Source organism: Pantherophis guttatus, chromosome 12, assembly GCF_059756535.1.
Source record: "Pantherophis guttatus breed Tessera chromosome 12, ASM5975653v1, whole genome shotgun sequence".
Taxonomy (NCBI): Eukaryota; Metazoa; Chordata; class Lepidosauria; order Squamata; family Colubridae; genus Pantherophis; species Pantherophis guttatus.
The window spans coordinates 8,239,793-8,263,798 of NC_142074.1; the positions used below are offsets into that span (position 1 = coordinate 8,239,793).

General features: G+C 44.2%; 2 protein-coding genes across 4 annotated transcripts in view; one reads left to right on the forward strand and one right to left on the reverse strand.

Moving 5' to 3' along the window:
• The window catches only part of LOC117675947 (synaptotagmin-like protein 2), a 54,554-nt gene extending 39,322 nt beyond the window's left edge, over positions 1-15,232 (reverse strand). Inside the window, exon 1 of one of the 3 annotated variants that reach the window (XM_087877584.1) lies at positions 15,030-15,232. The gene's annotated coding sequence lies outside the window, so the exon portion shown is untranslated. Of the gene's footprint in view, positions 1-12,582; positions 12,866-15,029 lie in introns of those variants that run through there. The other 2 variants (XM_034435017.3, XM_060692075.2) reach the window with 2 other exon arrangements.
• A 2,043-nt stretch (positions 15,233-17,275) lies between these two features.
• Positions 17,276-24,006, forward strand: part of SMARCA1 (SNF2 related chromatin remodeling ATPase 1) — a 45,023-nt gene continuing 38,292 nt past the window's right edge. The window contains exon 1 of the mRNA XM_034435016.3: positions 17,276-17,565. Coding sequence (XP_034290907.2) covers positions 17,380-17,565 — 186 coding nt within the window. The 5' untranslated portion in view covers positions 17,276-17,379. The remainder of the gene's footprint in view (positions 17,566-24,006) is intronic.

A 24,006-nucleotide genomic window follows, 5' to 3' on the forward strand; every position in this document is an offset into this window, starting at 1 on the left:
AAAGCCCGGAATCAGTCTCAGCCTATTTGTTTGAAAAGCCAAGTCTTCAAGTCCCGATGGAAGGAGCGGAGATCAGGAGCCGTCCGGAGCTTTGCCTATCAGAAGGTCGCAAAAGAGGATCAGATGACTCTGGGTCACTGCAACCATCATAAATATGAGCCAGTTGCACATCTGAAAATAGGGCAAAATTCACTTAACAACTGTCTTGCTTAGCAACAGAAATTTGGGGTTCAGTTGTGGTCGTACGTTGAGGACTACCTCTGATTTGTTAGTATACACTGAAAAGCAAATTATGCTGAAATCTAACATCCCAGGCCACAGACCAATTAGCACATAAAAATAGAGAAGTGTTTTACAAAATATTTCTATACTCTGTATCAGGGATGTCCAACCTTGGCACTTTAAGACCTGTGGATTTCAACTCCCAGAATTCTCCAGCCAGCTTACTGGCTGGGGAATTCTGAATAACAGAATAACAGAGTTGGAAGGGAGCTTGGAGATCTTCTAATCCAACCCTCTACTCAAGCAGGAGACCCTGTACCACTCTAAACAAAAAGTTGTCCAATCTCTTCTTAAAAACCGCCAGTGATGGAGCACTCATAACTTCTGGAGACAAGCCATTCCACTGACTAATTGTTCTCACCACGAGGAAATTTCTCCTTAGTTCTAGGTTGGTTGTCTCCTTGATTAGTTTCCATCCCTTGCTTCTTCTCCTGCCTTCAGGTGCTTTGGAGAATAGGTTGACCCTCTCTTCTTTGTGGCAGCCTCTCAGATATTAGAACACTTCTGGGAGTTGAAGTCCACAGGTCTTAAAATTGCCAAGGTTGGATACTCCTGCTCTACATAAAATGGTATAGATTTTAAAAAGATCTGATAAGCAATAATCGTGATTATAGCCCCCACAGATGTTTTATCTGTGCAACATTTTCTTTCCAAGCTGCAACTGCAGATAGAAAAAAAAAAAACCATCCCCAAAACTTACAACACCAGAATGAGACCAGGTGAGGACACCTCTGGAAGGCGGGACTGCTGAGCTGGCATAAATTAACAAAGAAGCCTGTGTGGTTATTGCAACAAACAGCTTTTCCATCCCACCTGCAATTTTCCAACCACTTCCTGCCCCCCCCCTGCAAGGCCAAGACTTGGCCAATATCCAGAAACAACCTCATTCTTCTGAATGCTTTGATTGTCTGACTTCACAAGTCTCCAACTGAAAATTTTGCAAAGAAACCTCCCTTCTATGTGACCTGCGAGTCATTATGATTTATTAGACAATAATCATAGATTATTATTATTATCATTTATTCAGCATTCCAGATTTCCAGAGTCACATCTTCAATCAGCTTGCAACAGGAATCTTGCGGTCCAGGTTTGGAAGTGGTGGATAACCATGGTTGTGGAATAAACCACCATTGTTTCGGAGTCATACAAGAGGCTGAGGCAAAGGCATAGAAGGCATGTGGAGAATTCACTGATATGTAAACTCAGTTGTTGGTGCAATGACACCCACAGAGGAAGTTAAAACAGAAAAGGCAATGGAACCTGTGTCACAGTACTGTCCTGAAGTAATAGCACAGAAAATTGGTGAAGAAAGTGAAAAATAAGCACGTCCTTGAATTGAGCGTGATTTTAGATGCCCCCGTAGTTTTTTTCTAGCAATACTGATGTGCTTTGCTATTCTTCCTCCTCCTCCTCCTCCTCCTCCTCCTCCTCCTCCTCCTCCTCCTCCTCTTCCTCCATCATCTATTTTACAACCCTAGGGTCTCTTTGTTATCGCCCATCAAATCTGACTTTGTTTAGCTCCGTTTCAGCGCAGGTAAGATTAGCTGGGCACCGCCACTCAAGATACAAGGAATAGCAACACCATTCCTTCGCCAACCACCGCAGATCTAATTTATTTAGGAAAAGGAACTGCTTATTTAACTTTCTGTAATAAATGTTGGATTCTATGACAAGGCTGCAACTCAGAACGGCAGTTTAAATATTTGGATACTGTTTGAGTTCTCTAGGTGGAGTCTGTTTGACTAGTTCAGACCGCAGGACGTAGCCTCATGTAATTTCTCTTCTGTTTGATCACAAACAAAGCAGTTTGGATCAATGGAAGACCACACAGATCAATGTTCTGGTCTGCCAGCAGCCTGCGGAGCTGGCAATGGAGTCGGACAGCAAGGAGGCTGGTGGGGGAACATGGGACTGTTGACCTGGCAGATACAGTGACAAAGATATAAAATTGCTTGCTCTCAGATGAGCATTTAAAGCCCGTGTTGGCTGGAAAAGATAAATGAGGTCATTTTCAGTGACCTACCAGTGATAGAGAAGTGGAAGTAGAGAAAAAATCAGGGTCAAGACTTGTGAATTTCGGAATGAAGGCAGAGTAATAGATTGAGGCAGTGGCTGACCACGTCTTCAAAACTAGGCTGAAATGCCGGCTCAGTTGATGGACTTTTCATGTTTCTCAAACTTGGTAACTTTAAGACATTGGACTTCAATTCCCAGAATTCCCCAGCCTCCATAAAATTTGATATAGTGGTTAAAGCTCTAGGCCAGGTGTCCTCAAACCTGGCAGCTTTAAGACTTGTGGACTTCAACTGCACTGGCTCCCTATCGGTCTCCGGGCACAATTCAAGGTGTTGGTTATTACCTTTAAAGCCCTACATGGCTCAGGGCCAGGTTATCTTCGAGACCGCCTTCTACCGCATAGCTTCCAGCGACCGGTAAGATCCCACAGAGTTGGTCTCCTCCGGGTCCCATCAGCTAAACAATGCCGGCTGGTGGGCCCGCAGGGGAGGGCCTTCTCTGTGGCTGCCCCAGCTCTCTGGAACCAGTTACCTCCTGAGGTCCGGACCATCCCCACCCTATTGGCCTTCCAGAAAGCGGTGAAGACCTGTCTTTTTTTGGCAGGCCTGGGGCCATTGATCTCGCTCTTGTGATCTGGCGAGATCCGGCCATGAATGGTGTGAATGAGTTTTTAATGTTTTTAATGTTTTTAATTTTAAAATGTTTTTTTTTAATAATGATTTTTTTAAATGTATTGTCAGCCGCCCTGAGTCTTTGGAGAGGGGCGGCATATAAATTGAATTAATTAATTAATTAATTAATTAACTCCCAGAATTCTCCAGCCAGAATTCTGGGAGTTGAAGTCCACAAGTCTTAAAGCTGCCAAGTTTGGGGACCCCTGCTCTAGACCAAAAACCAGGAGACTGTGCGTTCTGGTTCCACCTTAGTCATAAAAGCAAGTTGAGTGACCTTGGGCCATTGTTATCACCCCAATCCACCTCATAGGGCTGTTGTGGGGAAAAACAGGAGGACTGTGTGTTGAATATGTTCACTATCTGGAATTATTTGTAAAAACAATAAAAATGAATACAAATAAAAAATATAAACAAATAAATAAAGTCGCCAAAATATGGGAAACACTGGAATTAGATGGATCTTTGGTGTTTAGCAGAAACATTGGCAAATTGCATTACAATTTCTAAAGCCTAACCAAGATTGAAAAGAGCCGTGGTGATGCAGTGGTTAGAATGCAGTATTGCAGGCTAATTCTGCCGACTGCCCGCAGTTCAATTCTCACAGGCGCAAGGTTGACTCAGCCTTCCATTCTTCCGAGGTCAGTAAAATTAAAACCCAATTGTTGGGGGCAAGATGCCGACTCTGTAAACCACTTAGTGAGGGCTGTAAAGCACTGTAAAGTGGTATATAAGTCTAAGTGTTACTGCTATCGTTCTGCCAAATTTTTGAAGCAAGTCCCCTGTTTTTGCCCATAAAAAGTTTCATCATGGAAGAAAAGTTTAATTATGCAGAACTAAGTTCGCAGGTCATAAATTTGCCACAGTTGCCCACTCCTGATCTAGATTACCTTTTTGAGCTGGACCTGGAGAATCTGAAGGTTGAATTTTTGCACTCAATATATAGTATTTTTTCCCTGAGCCACAACCTCTCCGCCAAACAGGCTGAAAGAAGACTTAGTGAAAAAATAAATTTCTGGCTCTTTTCTCCAGGATCCAGTTGATCATGCCTCCAAGATTCCCCAAGTAGATTTCCACTTTAGTTGCTCCAAGGTAACCCACTTTCAATGAAGCTTATCCGGCACCTTTGAGTGGGGGATCAGTCTGTTTAATTGATTTTGCTTAATTCCCTGAACTCAGCCTGCTTTTGATCAAGACGGATTGGTCTATTTGGCATCACTTCCAAACCCTTCTTAGCCTTCTCAGTCTGAAAGCCCAACACTTACACTGAAGATAATGTGGCAGCTTGACGGCAAGAAGCCTACTATTCTTACCGAAAGCTGGCTTGATCAGAAATTTACTCTAGATAATTAGCTATTAATTCTGTTGGGCTGTAATCTTGTGGGCTGCAGATAACACGGCTGCTTTAAGAGGCAATCAAAGCCAGAGCTAGGAGCCTTACAAGGACTACATTGTGCTTGCTGGGTCTATAACCAAGGTGGGTGTGTGTGCAACGCTCAATAAACCTGGAGAAATACCTCCAGGAAGAAAGAACTTCATGACCTCATGAACCTCATGCTATAATGCGAAGAAATTTTTATTGATTTATCCAATTTCTACACCTTCCAGATCATTAAGGTGACTCTGGGTGGTTTGCAAACATTAAGGTTTACTTCAACCCGTAGTTCAACTTATTCCAGAAAGAAAAGTGTTCAGCAAAACAGCCCTAGGCACAGTTTCAGAGTTTACTCAAAGTTACGATGAGGGGTGGGGGGAGGACGCCAATTTGTGGTCTTCAATTTCAGAAGTCCTACTGCTTCAGGCCGCTGGAGAAAGTTACAGTTTTCTCACCAGCTTGTGGTGCAAGACGAAGAAAAGAAGAAGAATCCAGAACAAGGAAACCAACGAATGATATGACATGACATGGTATGATATAATATATGAGATGATATTTAACAGATTAACAGAGTTGGGAGGGACCTTGTACGTCATCTAGTCCAACCCCCTGCCCAGGTAGGAGACCCTGCACCATTTTTGGACAGATGGCAGTCCAGTCTCTTCTTGAAAGCTTCCAGGGATGAAGCTCCCACAACTTCCGAAGGCAACTTCTGTTCCACCGGTTGATTGTTCTCACTGTCAGAAAATTTCTCCTTATTTCTAGGTTGAATCTCTCCTTGATCAGTTTCCATCCATTATTCCTTGTCTGGCCTTCAGGTGCCTTGGAAAAGAGCTTGACCCCCTCCTCTCTGTGGCAGCCCCTCAAGTATTGGAACACTGCTATCACATCTCCCCTGGTCCTTCTCTTCACTAGACTAGCCATGCCCAGTTCATGTAACCGTTCTTCATATGTTTTAGTCTCCAGGCCCCTAATCATCCTGGTTGCTCTTCTCTGCACTCTTTCTGGAGTCTCCACATCTTTTTTAAAGTGATATATCATATGATGTATTGATATGATATAATATGATAGCAGTCCTCCAGTACTTGAGGAGTTTCCACAGAGAAGAAGGGGTTAATGTATTCTCCAAAGCAGCAGAGGGCAGGATAAGAAGTAATGCAGAGTTCCCCAACCTCTTTGGCAACAGGGACTGACTTTGTGGAAGACAATTGTTCCATGGACTGGGGGTGGGTGGGGTGGTGGTGGAATAGATTCAGTTTTACTCACTCACCCACCCATTACTTACCTCCAGCTGTGAGACCCGGTTCCTAACAGGCCACGGACTGGTACTGGTTCATAGCTGAGAGCTGGCGACCCCTGAAGTAACGGATGGAAACTTAACAAAGAATGATCCAATCTTTCTGGATATGTAACAATATATTTCCTATCAGCGAGAACAATTAAATCAGAAGAACAGCTTGCCTCCAGAAGTTGTGGATGCTCCATCGCTTGAGGTTTTCATGAAGAGACGTTTGTCCAGGATGGTATAGGGTCTCCTGTTTAAGCAGGGGGCTGGACTAGAAGACCTCTAAGGTCCCTTCCAACCCTATGTTCTGCCCCAGCTCCGGATTTCCAAGGATATTGACACACACCAACAGTCCTTATCAAATTTATTAAGTAGCAAGAATAAATAAGACCGGCAAAGGTTGGCAAGCAGCCCAGAAAACAAGATACGATAAACCAAAATACTCCGATAATAAATACGAGTTGTTTCCAGCAAGAAAGCACTAGCTGCGTGGGGCTTAAATAGGCTAAGGGAGTGGCCAATTATCCTCAAACCCTACTCTCGAGTAGACCTCCTCCTCCTGAGTAGCCACTCCTGCCTTTTGGCAGCCCTGTGTGCTCGAGCATTGAGGAGAGGCTCCTCCACTTCGCTCTCTCCACTTGAAGGAGCCTCTGGAGGTTCTGAAGGCCCTGGCTGAGTCTCTGCCTCTGGCACCACATCCTCTTCAGCCTCCTCGCTGTTCGACACGAGCGCTAGCTGCGTAGGCTGCTGGCGCGACACCACACCAGCCTCCTCTTCGTCGGGATCAGCCACGATCCGCGCAGGCCGCTGGCGGGCCATAACACCCGAGCAGTCTATGTTCTAAATACAAAAGGCTAGAAAGAGAACACTGAAGCCCAATGATTTTTCCTCTGGTTTCCTACAGAGGATGTACATGGAGAGTGAAGTTGCTCAGTTCTGCATTATAGCAATAACAATAGCACTTAGACTTATATACCACTTCACAGTGCTTTCCAGCCCTCTCTAAGCTGTTTACAGAGTCAGCCTCTTGCCCCCAACAATTGGGTTTTCATTTTACCGACCTCGGAAGGATGGGAGGCTGAGTCAACCATGAGCCGGTGAGAATTGAACGGCTGGCAGTCGGCAGAATTAGCCTGCAATGTTGCATTCTAACCACTGCACCACCACGAGTCTTCTTGTAAGACCTTGAACTGGACTGAAGAAAGACCGAAAAATAAGGGACCTCTCCAAACTGTGCTGGAAGAAATGAGAAAGGATTCTTAAATGCCTACTCCTGCTGTGAAAAACAGAAAAGCTCTCAGCTGAGGGGCCATGAGGCAGCCTGACTCAGAAGCAAAGTAAACCCCTGAGCTCTGGGGGTCCTTGGCGCTCTCTGAGTTTGGTTGTTTTTTTGCAAACCTTTCATTACTCTACTAGCTAATGCAATCAGTGCTAATAGAAAGATCATAACCTTTCCAAAACTTTGTTACTTGGGTGAAGTTGATCCTTTGGCCAGCATCACAAAGCCAAAATATTTAGCAGTGCACTGCAGCAAAGGGGAGGGGGGGAGGATGCCTCCTCCCTCTCTGCCAAACCATGAGTAAACAAGTAGTCTACTCAAAACCATGGTCTACACAGCAATGTTTCTCCAACTTGGCAACTTTAAGCTGCCTGGGGAATTCTGGGAGTTGACGTCCCACGTGTCTTAAAGTTGCCAAGTTGCAGAAACACTGACCTACAGGATTGGCTTTCTAGAAAGTTGAAGAGGTGATTAAAAGTACATATTGAAAACTTTCTTGGGATCGACAGCAGGATAGAGAACAAAGGACTTCCCTCCCCTGCTTTGATAAGCTTCCAACTTTCCATATGTTCGGGTTCCTTTGCAAGCTCAGATGCATTTCTAGTGATTGTTTTTATAATGTACAATGTTGATTTGCAGTTCATGGCTAAAGTCAAACTTCAAAGCTTGCATTTCAGCCAGCCAAGAATCCTGAAGTGTATTTTATATGTCTACAAGTAGCAGAATCCAAGGTATTGCTGGGTTCAGGGAGCTCCCTTCCAAGCAGCAAAATTATGGGCTGGATTCAGCCATGGCCCACCAATTTAATTATGAGATTTAGTTTAAAAAAAGGAATGCTTTCTGTTTCTATGCACGCATTTTCTTGGGAAATCAGACTGCTATGGAGCCATAGACAAGAGGAAAAGGGAAGAGAATTATAATGTGAATATTGGGAAAGTATTTCTTAGTTTCGTCTGCCTTCAATTAATTCAAATCATACAGGTAGTCCTCAATTTACAACAGTTCATTTAGTGACCGCTGAAGTTACAACGGCACTGAAAAAAGTGACTTTTGACCATTTTTCACACTGAGGGCCATTGCAGCATCCCCATGGTCGTGTGATTTACAGTCGAATGCTTGGGAACTGCTTCATATTTATAACCGTTGCAGTGTCCCGGGGTCATGTGATCCCCTTTTGTGACCTTCTGAGAAGCAGAATCAATGGGGAAGCCAGATTCACTTAACGCGGTGTTACTAACTTAACAAATGCAATGATTCACTTAACAAATGGGGCAAAAAAAATCATGAAATGTCATTTATCAAGTTTCTCACTTAGCAACATACATTTTGGGCTCAATTGTGATCATAAGTCCAGAACTACCTGTATCCTTCTTTTAGTTCAGGAGGTTAAAGGTAAAGGTTCCTCTCGCACATATGTGCTAGTTGTTCCTGACTCTAGGGGGCAATGCTCATCTCCATTTCAAAGCCGAAGAGCCAGCGCTGTCTGAAGATGTCTCTGTGGTCATGTGGCCGGCATGATTAAATGCCAAAGGCGCACGGAATGCTGTTACCTTCCTACCAAAGGTGGTCCCTATTTTTCTATTTGCATTTTTTTACCTGCTTTCAAACTGCTAGGTTGGCAGAAGCTGGGACAAGTAACGGGAGCTCACCCCGTTACGCGGCACTAGGGATTCGAACTGCCGAACTGCCAATCTTTTGATCGACAAGCTCAGTGTCTTAGCCACTGAGCCACTATGTCCCTTCAGGAGGTTAAGGTGACATTATAATACTTCTGTTTTTAGTTTTACTCTACAAGAGTAGGTTGGCTGTGAGTGAGTGTCTGGCTCAAGGCCACAAGGAAGCTTCTAGAAACCTGGGTCTTCTAGGTCATAATCCCCTAATTTAGCCACCTGGTCACGAGTTCTTTGTTGACCCCTGGTTTAATTTCCAGATACTCTAGGAAAGGGGTGTCAAACTCAATTCCATTGAGGGGTACATCAGGGTTGTGTTTGACCTCTGGGGTGCAGTGGTGGGATTCAAAGTTTTTTACTACCGGTTCTGTGGGGGTGGCATAGCTTGGTGGGCGTGGCTTGGTGGGCTGGCAGGGGAAGGATGCTGTAAAATCTCCATTCCCACCCCACTCCAGGGAAAGGATACTGCAAAAGCCCCATTTCCTCCCGATCAGCTGGGACTCAGGCAGAGAATAGATGGGGATGGTATTTGCCGGTTCTCCGAACTACTCAAAATTTCTGCTACCGGTTCTCCAGAACTGGTCAGAACCTGCTGAATACCACCTCTGCTGGGGTGGGCGTGACTATGGTGGGCGTGGCCAGCTCGATGTCACTTGTGTTGGGGTGGTGGCAGCCCGAGCACTTTGCCAGAAGAAATGGGCTCCCGAGCTCTGTTTTTGGCTGCGACAGCCTCCTACAACCCTCTGCCAGAAAAAAGGGAGCTCCGTTTTCTCTGGCAGAGGAACTGTGGGCCACTCCTTTGGTGTTTCCAGGGACATCCCCACGGGCCAGATCTAAGCACCATGCGGGCCGGATCCAGCCCCTGCGCCTTGAATTTGACACTCGTGCTCTAGGACTTGTGGACCAATCCATCTGGACGTCTGCAAAGCCAACAATTAGGAATGCAATTCATTTTGCAAAGCAGCCCATCGTTTAACTAGCTAGTGAAAGCCAGTTTGGTCTAGTGGTTAAGGCGCCAGGCTAGAAAATGGGAGACTGTGAGTTCAAGTCCTGCCTTAGCTATGAAAGCCAACTGGGTGATTTTGCACCAATCACCAGGAGACGATGAGTTCTAGTCCTGCCTCAGGCATGAAAGTCGGCGGGGTGACTTTGGGCTAGTCATTCTTTCTGGGCCCAACCCACCTCATAGGGTTGTTGTTATTGTGCGGAAAGCAGGAGGAGGAAAGTGTGTTGGATATGTTGCCATCTTGAGTTATTAGTAAAAATAATAAAGGCGTGACATAAATAAATAAATGGCGTAAAGCAGGAAACTCATCAAGGAAAAGGACAAAGGTGGATTTCTCTGGTTATAGCTAAGCATGACGACCAAACTTAATTTTTTTTTGAGGCTTATTCAACAAGCTATATAACTTGTTTCAAGCACTACACCAAAAGTCAGGCCCCAGAGACAACTTGTCCTACAAATTACACTCAATGTTTGAATGAGTTTTTTTTTTTTTTTAATTTGATTTATATGCCGCCCTTCTCCGGAGACTCAGGGCAGCTTACAATGCGTTAAGCAATAGCCTTCATTCTTTTGTATATTTTATACAAAGTCAGCTTATTGCCCCCACAACTGGGTCCTCAATTTACCTACCTTAGAAAGGATGGAAGGCTGAGTCAACCTTGAGCCTTGGAGAGATTCGAACCAGCAGAAATTGCAGGCAGCTGTGTTAATAACAGGGTGCACTAAACCACTGTACTATCAAGGCTCTTGATAGTTGCTGTTTTCTTCTAAATACTTCCTTACTTAATTTGACGCATGATCATTGAACATGCCTAACATTTTCTCTGAAAATAATAGGGCTCAATAAAACGTATTTTGACTGACTATGGGATCTGTCTTCTGGTATATCCGATGGGTGCACGTATGTGTGTATAATATACAAAACAAGAACACAGCTCAGTACAGACCGTAGGCTTCAACAGTTGTCACGCATAAACATGATATCATGGTTTCAAACCAACAAGCTTCAGCAAGATCTCAGCATCAGTCCCAGAGGGATTAATGGTCAAAGCAGCATATCTCACTGTTGGCAGCTTTAAGATGTGTGGACTTCAGTTTTGAGAATTCTGGGAGTTGAAGTCCACACATTTTAAAACTGCCAAGGTTGAGACACCCTGGGTTAATTTAACAGTAACAAGAGTTGGAAGGGACCTTGGAGGTCATCTAGTCCAACCCCCTGTTCACGCAGGAGACCTGTACTAGGGATTCGAACCGCTGAACTGCCGACCTTTCTGATTGACAAGCTCAGTGTCTCAGCCACTGAGTCACCTAGTCAGGTGAATTTGTGGGTGAGAGCTGCAGAGGCACAGGATCAATGTACCATCCTGTAGCCATGAACATTCAGCAGACAATTTTGGGTCTGTAATTCTCTCTCACCAGAATGATTGCTTGGCCTTGACTTCTTATAATAAAAATGAAGGCAGATCTTTGTAGAAGCTGCCCTGGGTTCTTGCAGAAAAGTCAGGAAATAACTAGCAAATATGCCTTCATTTTTTACCTGTTAATCCCAAACCACTTTATTTTATTTTTCCCCAAAAGAAACTGATGGAGCAACGTCTCTTGGTGTATTCCTATTTTATTCAGGAATGCCTTTGATGAAAGTGAGAAAATGCCACGTCAGGGCATTTTCAGGTTGCTATTTTTTTTGGGGGGGGGGGGGAAGAAAGCTCAATCAAACCACCCATTAATCCTGAATGTCCTTCTACATTCCTTGGGTGCCTGTCGTGCAAAACTGGGTAAAATGTGTTCAAAATCCCTGGGAAGACATCAAAGGAACTCAGGTCACAGTCCCAAGCAAGTCACCACAAATGATTATGTTTCTCTGATGGGTTAATTACAGGGAATTGTGACTTAGGGTCAGAAAGTAGCCTGATTCCCACATGAAGTTAAACCACAGTATAATTTGCTTGGTGGTTTTGGCTTAGCAGGGTGTGCAACTCCCAAGCAATAACGGCTCATTCAACAAACTATACTTTAAAAAACAAAACAAACAAAACAAAACAAACAAAGGGAAACTCGCTTTATGGAAATGTACACTTCTTTTCTACTAATCAAATGAAGACGTGTGTGTGTATGAGATACTGAAAAATGAATGTGCAAACATTTTTATGGCTTTCCTTTTAGACACTCAGAAAGAAAAAGAAAGAAGGAAGGAAGGAAGGAAGGAAGACAGAAAGAAAGAAAGAAAGAAAGAAAGAAAGAAAGAAAGAAAGAAAGAAAGAAAGAAAGAATACACTGACATATGTCCAGAGTCAACACTTCTAAATGTTCCTCAAGGCAAGATTAGAGATCATAAAACGCTTGCTTAAATATAGCGAAAGAAAAAGCTTTTGGACCGTTTTGTGTCAGATGGGAGAGAGTTTCCTTCCAAGGTTTGCAAAACTTTTTTGCGATCACACAACGAAATCATATTGATTTCCCCATTCTTCTCCTGCACGTCCCCACGTAATTGGGATAGAATTCAAAAGAACAGCTCCCGAGATTTGAATGGTGCTGCAGAATTAAATATATAAATGCATTCGGCCAGCCACGGCTTTCTATCGCGCACGGCCTCGAATCCACTGGTTGCGTTCGCAAAACACCCTGAACTTCTACTGGGTAGCCAGACTCGTATCTTTCTTAGGGCTCGATGTAACTCGGGCAAAGCCAGAACAGCTGGACACCCTTCGGAGTTCCGAAATGTAGGCAGGCGCTCCAGATTCAGAAGCCGGAATTCCCGGTCCCGGGTTCCGTTCGCACAACCCTTTGTCCCGCAAGTCACGGGTTCGGGAAAGGTTGCCGTGCCCAGCATCTTCGGCCAAGTCAGGACCTGGGCCGGGCGGTCGTGCGAACGCAGCCCCAGGGCAGGCTCCGGAGCCAGCGGAATCGGACGCAGCTGAGCCTAAAGACGCGGGTCGAGTTCCACCAAGGCTACACGTGTCCCGTCCAGCTCCTTCTGCAAAACCCCACCGCGGCTTACCTGGACAGCACCGTCCGGAGAGCCGCAGCAAGAGTCCCTCGTCCCCTGCCAGCCCTGGAAGGAGGAGGGCAGCCACCAGCTGCTGCCACCAGCGGTTCCCTGCGACGCGCCCTGCCTGCCAGCCAGCCTGCTTGCCCGCCCGGGCGTTCGCCCACAGCTGACCCGGCGCTCCCTGGCAGAGGTGCGAAAACCCGGCCTGGATCCCCCGAGCGAGGCGCTGCTCCGCGGCCGAGCGCCGCCCCGAGGAGAGGAAAAACCCGGCCTGGATGAGCAGAAGGGGCACGGCCGCTCGGGGGCGCCAGCACTCCCTCCCCCCCCCCCCCCGAGCTGGTAGGAAGCAAAGTGCCAATAGGGTCCAAGTCTTTAGGTCTTCATTGGAGCCAACAGTCAAAACAGGAGTTCAGGGCCATGGAATGGAATGGAATGGAATGGAATGGAATGGAATGGAATAGAATAGAATAGAATAGAATAGAATAGAATAGAATAGAATAGAATAGAATAGAATAGAATAGAATAGAAAATACAGAATGGAATGGAATGGAATTATTATTATTATATTATTATAATTTTATTTCTATACCGCCCTTCTCCTGCGGGACTCAGGGCGGTGTACAGCCAAGATAAAACATTGCATATAAAATTTAAAAACAATTTAAAAAACAATTAAATAATTTCGGCCCAAGATATTAAAAACAACCCAATTAAAACCAAATTCAATTAAAACTGAGAGGATGGGATCAAGCCAGCCCAGCTAGATGGAATAGGTGTGTCTTCAGGGCCCGATGAAAAGTCCGGAGGTCTGATATCGTGCGTATCTCAGGGGGTAGGTCATTCCAGAGGGCGGGTGCTGCCACAGAGAAGGCTCTCTCCCTGGAGGTCGCCAGCTGACACTGTCTGGCCGACGGCACCCTGAGGAGGCCCTCTCTGTGCGAGCGAACCGGTCGGTGGGAGGCTATTGGCGGCAGAAGGCGGTCTCGCAGATAACCCGGCCCTAAGACATGGAGCGCTTTAAAGGCGGTCACCAACACCTTGAAGCGCACCCAGAAGACCACAGGAAGCCAGTGCAGCTCGCGCAGGAGAGGTGTCATATATGAGCACCCCGTCGCTCCCATAATCCCCCGCGCGGCCGCATTCTGGACTAACTGTAGCCTCCGGGTGCACCCCAAGGGGAGCCCTATGTAGAGAGCATTGCAGTAGTCCAGGCGGGAAGGGATGAGTGCTTGAGTGACCGTGCGTAGGGAGTCCCAATCCAGAAAGGGGCGCAACTGGCGTATCAGGCGAACCTGATAAAAAGCCCCCCTGGCCACGGCCGTCATGTGCTCTTCTAAAGACAGCCGTGGAATGGAATGGAATGGAATAGAATAGAATAGAATTCTTTATTGGCTAAGTGTGATTGGGCACACAAGGAATTTGCCTCTGGTGCATAAGCTCTCAGTGTACATACAAGCAACAAGTGATCAAATGTTTTTTTCTCCTAATATTATAACTCTTGAAGACTTGAAATAACTATTAGGGTTGATTCTGATATTCGATAATTCCCATTAAATCAATATTTCGGGTGATAAACAAGCTTTTGGCTGAGTACTATCACCAAGCAGTGCCTATTCCAAACCAGGAATGTCCAACAGCTCTGGACTCCAACCCCCATCCTCCTCAGCCAGGTAGACCCAAGAGTTTCAGAGACAGACCCCTATGGAATAAGGATGCATCCACCATCGGATGCTAGATTATAGCCAAACGTGCCAGGGAGGTTAGGGTAAGAAATATTGCTGGCCAATATTTAAGTGAATTTAGTTGAGGGAGGACTTGAAACTCATGTCAGCTGACATAAACATTTATGGCATGTGATTTTACATCCCTTAAAAAAAAAAAAAAATAAGCAACACATTTATTCTGCAACTCTCTAATTTTGAATAATTTGCCCTGCCTTTTTCAGAGATTCCAGACGGTTTTAATACCAAACTAATGGATTATTGCATGGATTTGGGGGGATCACTACATCTGAAGTATAAAATCTGATGTTGCAAAACAGGCTTCTACAGCTGCTAGCAAAATGCTTTTATGCGAGAAGTTCTTTTCAGGATGTGCCCAATACTCCTTCCTCCTCCCATTTTCCCCATAACAACAACCCTGTAAAGTGGTTGGGTTGAAAGAGAGTGATTGGCCCAAAGTTATGGAGCTAGCTTCCAAGCCTAAGGCAAGACTAGAACTCACTGCCTCCTGGTTTCCAGCCTGGCGCCTTAACTACTAGAAAGTACCCACCACTGAAATACACATTAAAGGGTTTGGGGATATTTATTTATTTTTATTTTTATTTGATTTATATGCCGCCCTTCTCCGGAGACTCAGGGCGGCTTACAGTGCGTTAAGCAATAGCCTTCATCCTTTTGTATATTTATACAAAGTCAGCTTATTGCCCCCACAAACTGGGTTCTCAATTCACCTACCTTAGAAAGGATGGAAGGCTGAGTCAACCTTGAGCCTGGCGGGATTCGAACCTGCAGTAATTGCAGGCAGCTGGTGTTAAATTACAGTGCCTTGTCTGCAGAGTTATCCAGGCTCCTGGGTGTTCTAGAGAGGTTTGTAAAAACCGAAGAACGGGGGAAATCCAGAACGAATCCTCAAGTTATTCAGGATCCAGAGGGATTATTAGGAATGGGAGGAGCTGGGGAAATAGATGAAGAACGGAGTGGTGTATCCTTAAGAGGGAGGGAAGAATTCCCTTCCCAGCCCACAGAATTTTGTTATAAATCCCATTTGTCTAGACTGAATTCTTTTTGGTATGTCAGCTATGCACCATTGTATCCATCCATGCTTGCGTGATCTGGAGAACCAATGCATTTCAGAAGGGATGTGTGAAAAACTTGTTTTAAATTAAGACATTTGCTTAGGAAATAAATGTAAATCAACCACACGGCATCGTCTAAATTAGCAAAGAGTCCAGATTCCAAACTCAGCATCTTTAGTCGGGCTCATTTATTACAGGGGTTCTGGAGGCGCTCCGCTTTTCAGCACAAACCGACTTTTGCCAAATCCCCCCGAAAGCTGAAAAGTGAAAGACAGTTTGAATTAAGTTATCCTTTCTTTTAACCTTTAACTAGTTGAGCAGGTCTGGTTAGATTAATTCACGCTTCATTTAATCCATGGTTTTACAAGCCATTCGAGCAGCTGAACAGAGGATTATTTTAGATCTTAATGTGGTTTCTTTCATTTTGGTTTCAGGCAGTTTTTTTCTCAAAGTTGGCAACTTTAAGACACGGGGAATACAATTCCCAGAATTCCCCAGATAGCTTAAAGCAGATGTCAAACTTGGCAGCTGGCTGGAGAATTCTGGGAGTTGAAGTCCACAAGTCTTAAAGCTGCCAAGTTTGAAGGTCTCTGGTTTAAAGGCAAGAGATAACTGGTGCATCTTGTTCACTCTTCTTCTCCAGTTTTGGAATAAAAATGGGGCGCCCCATCTGGAGCAACTTGGTAGTACAATGGTCTAAAGCACCCTGTTATTAAGACCAACTGCCTGCAATTACTGCAGGTTCTAATCTCGCCAGGCTCAAGGTTGACTCAGCCTTCCATCCTTTCTAAGGTAGGTAAATTGAGGACCCAGTTTGTGAGGGCAATAAGCTGACTTTGTATAAATATACAAAAGGATGAAGGCTATTGCTTAGCGCATTGTAAGCCGCCCTGAGTCTCCGGAGAAGGGCGGCATATAAATCAAATTAAAAAAAAAAAAAAAAGTTGAGGACTACCTGTAATAAAACCACTTTAGTCTAGTAGTTAAGGCACTAGGCTAGAGAGCTGGAGACCGTGAGTTCTAATTCTAATCAGGAGCCTGGATAGCTCTGCAGACTAAAAGCACTATAATTTAGCACCAGCTGTCTGCAATTAAAGTAAGTTCAAATCTCGCCAGGCTCAAGGTTGACTCAGCCTTCCATCCTTTCTAAGGTAGGTGAAATGAGGACCCAGATTGTGGGGGCAATAAGCTGACTTTGTATAAATATACAAAAGGATGAAGGCTATTGCTTAGCGCATTGTAAGCCGCCCTGAGTCTCCGGAGAAGGGCGGCATATAAATCAATTAAAAAAAAAAAAAAAAAGTTGAGGACTACCTGTAATAAAACCACTTTAGTCTAGTAGTTAAGGCACTAGGCTAGAGAGCTGGAGACCGTGAGTTCTAATTCTAATCAGGAGCCTGGATAGCTCTGCAGACTAAAAGCACTATAATTTAGCACCAGCTGTCTGCAATTAAAGTAAGTTCAAATCTCGCCAGGCTCAAGGTTGACTCAGCCTTCCATCCTTTCTAAGGTAGGTGAAATGAGGACCCAGATTGTGGGGGCAATAAGCTGACTTTGTATAAATATACAAAAGGATGAAGGCTATTGCTTAAACGCATTGTAAGCCGCCCTGAGTCTCCGGAGAAGGGCGGCATTTAAATCAAATTAAAATAAAATAAATAAATAAATAAATAAACTTGCTTCCCTGGCTCTCCGAGTGGTCTCCAGTCCAACCTCGCTCAGCTTTAGCAGCTCCCGGACCTTCCGAGACTTAGCTGAAGCAAGGAAGGACGCTTCTGCAAGTGAAACCTTCTCAGGTCGAGCTCATTTGCACGAATAAACCGCTTTAACGTGAGAACCAGCTACCTTTACCGGGCAGCAAACGAACGCTTACACGTCTCTTTCTTCTTCGCGCTTCCCGCGGGGGGGAGCCCCGCCCAGGAGGCGTGGCCAGGCTACCTGCCTCCCCCCCGCCCCTCTTCGGTTTCCGAAACGCGCCTGCGCGCGGAGGTCTCGCCGGGGCTCTCGCGATGCTTGGCGCGAGCGGGAGTCCCGTTAGCTTCAGCGTCGCGCCTCACGCTAACCGGCCCAAAATGGATGCCGGCGCCGCTGCGGAGCCCGCTTCCACGCCGGCCTCGGCCAGCCCGGGCTTGTCGGGCGGCGAAGAGGAGCCCTCGACCTCGGCCGCCTTCTCGCAGGAGCCCGTCGAGGACGAGGTGGGTCCGTGGTGGTGGTGGGAGAAGCGGCGGGGGAGGTCGTCGCCTGGTCGCCCCTGGCAACCGCGTACCTCCCCGGCCGGCGTTGGATTCAGGCTTCGCCCTGGGCCCTTTCCCTGCCCTTCCCTTCCCTTCCCTTCCCTGGGCCTTTCGGGTCGGCTGACTGGCGAGTGCCGGGCCTCAGGGAGAGAAGCGCGCCGGCAAGTTCGGGGATGGATGGGAGACCACGAGGAGATGCCGCTGTCCGGAGGCCAGGCTGAGGAGAAGAAAAGACCTCTGGCAATATTTGAGGGATGGATTGGTCCCATCGCGTCATTTTCGACCCCTAGTGATTATATCGACGTAATATTTCTGAGGGTGATCTGCCCTTAAACCTGGTCCTTTGCCTCTTCCCCATCAGCACTGTAACTGAAACCGTCCACCTTTTTATTTATTTATTTATTTTTATATGCCGCCCTTCTCCGGAGACTCAGGGCGGCTTACAAGGCGTTAAGCAATAGCCTTCATACTTTTGTATATTTATACAAAGTCAGCTTATTGCCCCCACAAACTGGGTCCTCAATTTACCTACCTTAGAAAGGATGGAAGGCTGAGTCAACCTTGAGCCTGGAGAGATTCGAACCAGCAGAAATTGCAGGCAGCTGTGTTAATAACAGGGTGCTTAGACCACTGTGCTATCAAGGCTCTTGTTTTTTTTATTTATTTATTTTTATATGCCGCCCTTCTCCGGAGACTCAGGGCGGCTTACAATGCGTTAAGCAATAGCCTTCATCTTTTTGTATATTTATACAAAGTCAGCTTATTTCCCCCACAAACCAGGTCCTCATTTTACCCACCTTAGAAAGGATGGAAGGCTGAGTCGACCTTGAGCCTGGGGAGAATTGAACTCGCAGTAATTGCAGGCAGCTGGATGTTAAATGCTGCCTTAGTAGGAGGCATTAGCCTCCTACGCCACTCAGGCACCTTGCTACTACCATAGTCCTTACAGGTGGTGGTCCTCGACTTAACCACAGTTCATTTAGTGACCATTCAAAGTTACAACAGCACTGGGAAAAAAAAGTGATTTATGACCATTTTTTCACACTCACCACTTGCGGCAATCCCCTATGGTCATGTGATTAAAAATTCAGACGCAAGGGTGAAATCCAGCAAGTTCTGGAGAACCGGTAGCGGGAATTTTGAGTAGTTCGGAGAGCCGGCAAATGCCATCTCTGGCTGGCCCCAGGAGTGGGGTGGGAATGGAGATTTTGCAGTGTCCTTCCCCCAGGAATGGGGTGGGAATGGAGATTTTGCATTATCGTTCCCCTGGAGTGGGGTGGGAATGGAGATTTTGAAATATCGTTCCCTTGGAGTGGGGTAGGAATGGGGATTTTGTAGTATCCTTCCCCCAGGAGTGGGGTGGGAATGCGGATTTTGCAGTATCCTTCCCCTGGAGCGGGGTAGGAATGGGGATTTTGCAGTATCCTTCCCCTGGAGTGGGGAGGGAATGGGGATTTTGCAGTATCCTTCCCCTGCCACGCCCACCAAGCCATGCCCACCAAGCCACACTCATAGAACCGGTAGTAAAAAAAAATTGATTTCACCACTGTTCAGATGCCTGGCCATTGACTCACATTTATGACAGTTGTAGTGCCCTGGTAACATATGATCCCCTTTTGCGACCTTCTGACAAACAAAGTCAATGGGGAGACCAAATTCACTTTAACAACCGTGCTTCTAACTTAACAACTGCAGCAATTCACTTAACAACTGTGGCAAGAAAGGTCGTAAAATGGGGCAAAACTTACTCAACAAATGTCTCACGTAGCAACAGAAATGTTGGGCTCAATGTTGGTCGTAAATTGAGGACTACCTGTATTTTCTCCATAACGATCTAGCCCTAGGACTTGTACTTATAGGGCTTCCAATGAATTGAATCCATCCCTCTTGCTGCTGGTCCTCCTTCCCTTTCCTTCTCCCTCTCCCACTATTAGAGCCTTTGCATAATATGCCTGAAATTTATGGAGAAGGCAGGAGCAACCCCTCCCCCCTTGCATTGCTATTTAAAAAAACCAAAAAACACCCCCAATCTCTGCATTGAGGCACCCCCAAAAATCATGTTTAGGTTTGACTACAGGGAGGCTTTCTTTCGCTGACACCTGCCTGAAGTAGGCTGAACTCTTGAAGCTTTCTAGGTTGATCTGATACAGGGTAGTCCTCGACTTACAACCACAGTTGAGCCCAGTATTTATGTTGCTAAGTGAGAAATGTGTTAAGTGAGTTTTGCCCCATTTTACGACTTTTCTTGCCACATTTATTAAGTGAATCACTGCGCCTGTAAGATTAGTAACATGGTTGTTAAGTGAATCTGGATTCCCCATTGACTTTGCTTGTCAGAAGGTTGCACAAGGGGATCACATGACCCCGGTATACTGCAGCCATCATAAATATGAACCAATTGTCAAGCATAGGAACGTAAATCATGTGACCATGGGGACGCTGCAAAAGTTTTAAGTGTGAAAAAAGGCATACGTCACTTTTTTCAATGCCATTGTAACTTTGAATGTTCACTAAATGAGGACTACCTGTACTTGGTATATTGCTATATGGATAATTGATACTTGGATGGGTTGACAGAAAGAGTGACAACCATTACCAGGTCATGAACAAGGTCTTGTCTATGTGGCCCTCAGAAGAGAGGGAATCTTTGCTTTTAACTCTTCCCCTCCTGTCAGCCCCTGCTTGTGGTTCATCCCTGTCCTCTGATTGTCATGGACCAGCCTTTCCATTATTTCCACTCAGTGATTAGTCTGATGAGGTTGGAATGTGTTGGACTCCAATCCCCATCATCCTTGCTAGCATGTGTATTATGAGAGGCATTATAGTGTAGAGCAGAATTTTCCAAATCACTTTCTGCTCATGCTTTCCTTGTTTTTTTTCCTGTTGCTTCACTATCCTGGTCCCAGAATCCATTGGAGTTGGGCAGCCAATAAATTTAAATAAGTAAATAATCAGATAGGAACATGGGATGATAATTGGTGCATTTTTGGCATCAACAAGATAGTATTTGCAGTATAAATAGCCATTGCTTTTCTGTAGTTCCCTTGGCATCTGCCATGGCCCCCCAGTATATGTTTTTAATTTCTTCCCCCCTTGAAATGTCCTGTCATATGGCCTCTGCTTGAGAACCATCAGCATAGACCAAATGGGTAAGGTAAGAGCAAGGTAAGAGTCAGTTTTGGTCCTTGGTTCCCAAGGCAACAATATTCAATCTTTGAAGCATCACTCCTCTGAAAAATAATTGACTTTTTTGAAGAGGGTGGGTGGTGAAAGAAAGGAAGGCAGTATGTCTCATAATAGCATTCCAAGAACTGGAGCTTTCTCTGAACTACCAGTTGCTGGGAGAACAGTAAGTGGGAAGGTAGCATCCTGGCCTCATCTTTTTGGCCACTGTTGAAAATGGGATGCTTCAGGCACATTCTGTAAGGTTCTTCTTGGTTTTATGATGAAGGGTGGTTATTTATGAGCCATTTGAGGACATAGTGTTCCCTGTCATTTAAATGTTTCATTTGAAGAAGGAAAAAAAGAAGAATTTTGCAGTAGCATCTGAGATTCAGTTTGTCCAGTGAGGTCCAGTGAAAGATCAGATTTGAATTTCTTTGCTCTTAGTTAAAATGCTTATCCCTCCACTGGGGCTGATTCCCTAGACTCATACAGACAAATTCAAATTCAGCTATAGGGTATAGTCTGTACTTCACTGGTTACTGAAGGTGCCAAATGTTGAACAGGCAAAGTTTTTATGTGATCCAGCATGACTTTTCTGATGGGAAAGAGAGGAGGAGACAGAGAGAGCTAGTCAGTTTCACTTATCAGCTTTTGACACAAGCTTGGAAACCAGTTGCTAAGCTACATAGGTTTTAAATGAGTTTTGCAATAAATGCCTGCCTATCTGTTTGTAATTGAAATCCAGCCTGTGTTTTTCTTTTTTGGTTCAGTGTAAGAAGTCGGCTAATTCAGTAAAATCTATTTCAGTTAAGCATGGGTTCAGATACTGTTTGAACAAATCTAGTGTATAATCTGGCAGCAAACCTATTCCATTTGTAGGAATTTCCAGCCTTTGTTGTTTATTACACTGAACTGGAATAGGCTGATGAAAAGTATGTGTAGCTATCTATTTTTCCCTGTATCCCCTTGGCCTTAATCTATGTATATTTCCCTGTATCCCCTTGGCCTTAATCTATGTATATTGGGTATATATTAATTAATCTGCTCATGTATTTACTAGTGTTATAAACAAACCAGTCAGTTTATACATAAATATTCTAGGGAAGTGGACATGTTTGTCTGTTGTAACAAAATCAGTGATTTGTGAACCAAGAGTCGAAACTTTTACAGTACACTGTATGCCTGTTTATTCAGAAATAAGCCACTCTGTGTTAAGTAGCATTGGGGAAAATAAGATTATGTAGCTTTATTGTTATATATTTGTATACTCTAAGCATGAAGTATTCTCAGGTGATAGATTATTTCTCTAACTTGTTTAAAAATGAGATTTACAATCCTTGAAATGTCAAAACAGCTTAAATGCATTGTGAACTGTAAATCTATCAACAAATTCTTTATATTTTATTAATAAGCTAAATAAATTACTGGCCATTTATGATGGCTTTGTTTAATACACAATAATGTTCAAATTGGTAATACAGTACTTTTATGGTAGACACACCAAACAAAGTAGATTCATTTGGGAGTGTGCAAATGATATAGTATACATATATAGGTTTAGTCGATCAAAATCTCTTTAATCTCTTTAATTCTTTTTCTACAGGATGCATATCAATATACTGTTTGGTATAACTTTCCTATGTACTTTGGTTATTTGCTTTACCTGATAGTAAAAAAAAAATCCTGTTCTATTTCCATTAATGTTCATCTTTGAAACTCTGCATATGATAATACTTCATATAGCTGATAAAATGAATTGTACAGAAAAGTGTGCAGGTGTTTATTGTTTCTCAAGAGTCTTTATGGTTTATGCCAAGGAAGATTCAAGATAGATACTGAAGTGGAACCTGCCTGAACCTCAGTCTTTCTAGGGGCTTGTGAAAAACTGTCGTGAAGGTGGTATATGTACAGTTTTAAATTATAATTACTCTAATAAGAATGTAAGAAAAGCCATGCTGTATCAGACAAAAAGACCTCTTATTCTGTTCCTACGTTGATCAAACAGCTGCCTCTGTGGAGCTCAAGCTCCCAAACAGAAGTATGATATTCATCGTTAATTGGTTCCGGGAGGCACGATGAGTATCAAAAACAATGAGTACTAAACACATTTTTCCCACAAAGAATAATATAATGAGTCACAAGGCAACTGACACTGACAAATTCTAGCTTGTGCCTAGACAAAATGTTTGTGTCAAAATGCACCGAGTACCAAATTTGATGAGTTTCATAGCAGTTGAGTGTCAAGCTACTACTGTATGCAGCTCCTCTTGCTGATATTCCTAAGCATTTTGTACAATATTGATCTATCCTCTAATACTAAAGGTTGTATTCTTCTTCTTGATCTAGCCATTATATCTAGTAATTAATCACTTTCTCCCCATAAATTTGTTTAATTCTCTTTGAAAGGCATATAAGGATGCCTACAATGACATCTGCTTGTAACTTTCATAAGTTAACTGGGTAAAGATAAACTGGGTAACTGGGTAAAAAAGCTTTTTTTTCTATTATCATTGTATCATTGATACGTTCCCAGTCCTGTAGTTCGTGAAAGAGAATTATTATCTTATAATATCTATATTGTAATTTATATTGCTTATAGGGTACAGCAACAAAGTAGGATTGCAAGATTCGAAGATTTTTTAAAGATAGTCTTGCTTATCCCCAGATGCATGTTGTGAAGGATTTTTATAGATATACAAGCTTTAGTAATTGTAAGCTTCTATCACAGTGAGTTTATATTCCCAAACAACAATCAAGGGTAATTTGGTAGACATATAAAAATAGTATAGTGTTGCCAATGAAGATAAAACACATTATTTAAGATTATGGAAAGTACCCTAAAGTATAGAGGACATGCCAGTGTTAATTATAATTTCTCTATTCTAGTGTCCCAAAGGTGCTTTTTCAAGAGGCAACTGGACTTTCTGGTTTTTCTTTGAAGATGTTTCGCTTTTCACCCAAGAAGTTTCTACTGCTCTATTCCAGTGGTTCTCAACCTGTGGTCCATGGACCCTGGGTGGGTGGGTGGGTGGGCGTGATGTTGTCACAGGGGGCCCTCAAAGGTTTGAAGAAATGTTATGATTTAAATTTTGAGTTGAGTCTTGGGGATCCATGGCCACAAAAGGCATTTAAAAGGGGTCCATGGTGAAGAAAAGGTTGAGAACCACGACTCTATTCCATTTTAACATGTTTTAATCTGTATTATGCTGGGAAAACAGCCTGTCTTTTTTCTTTATT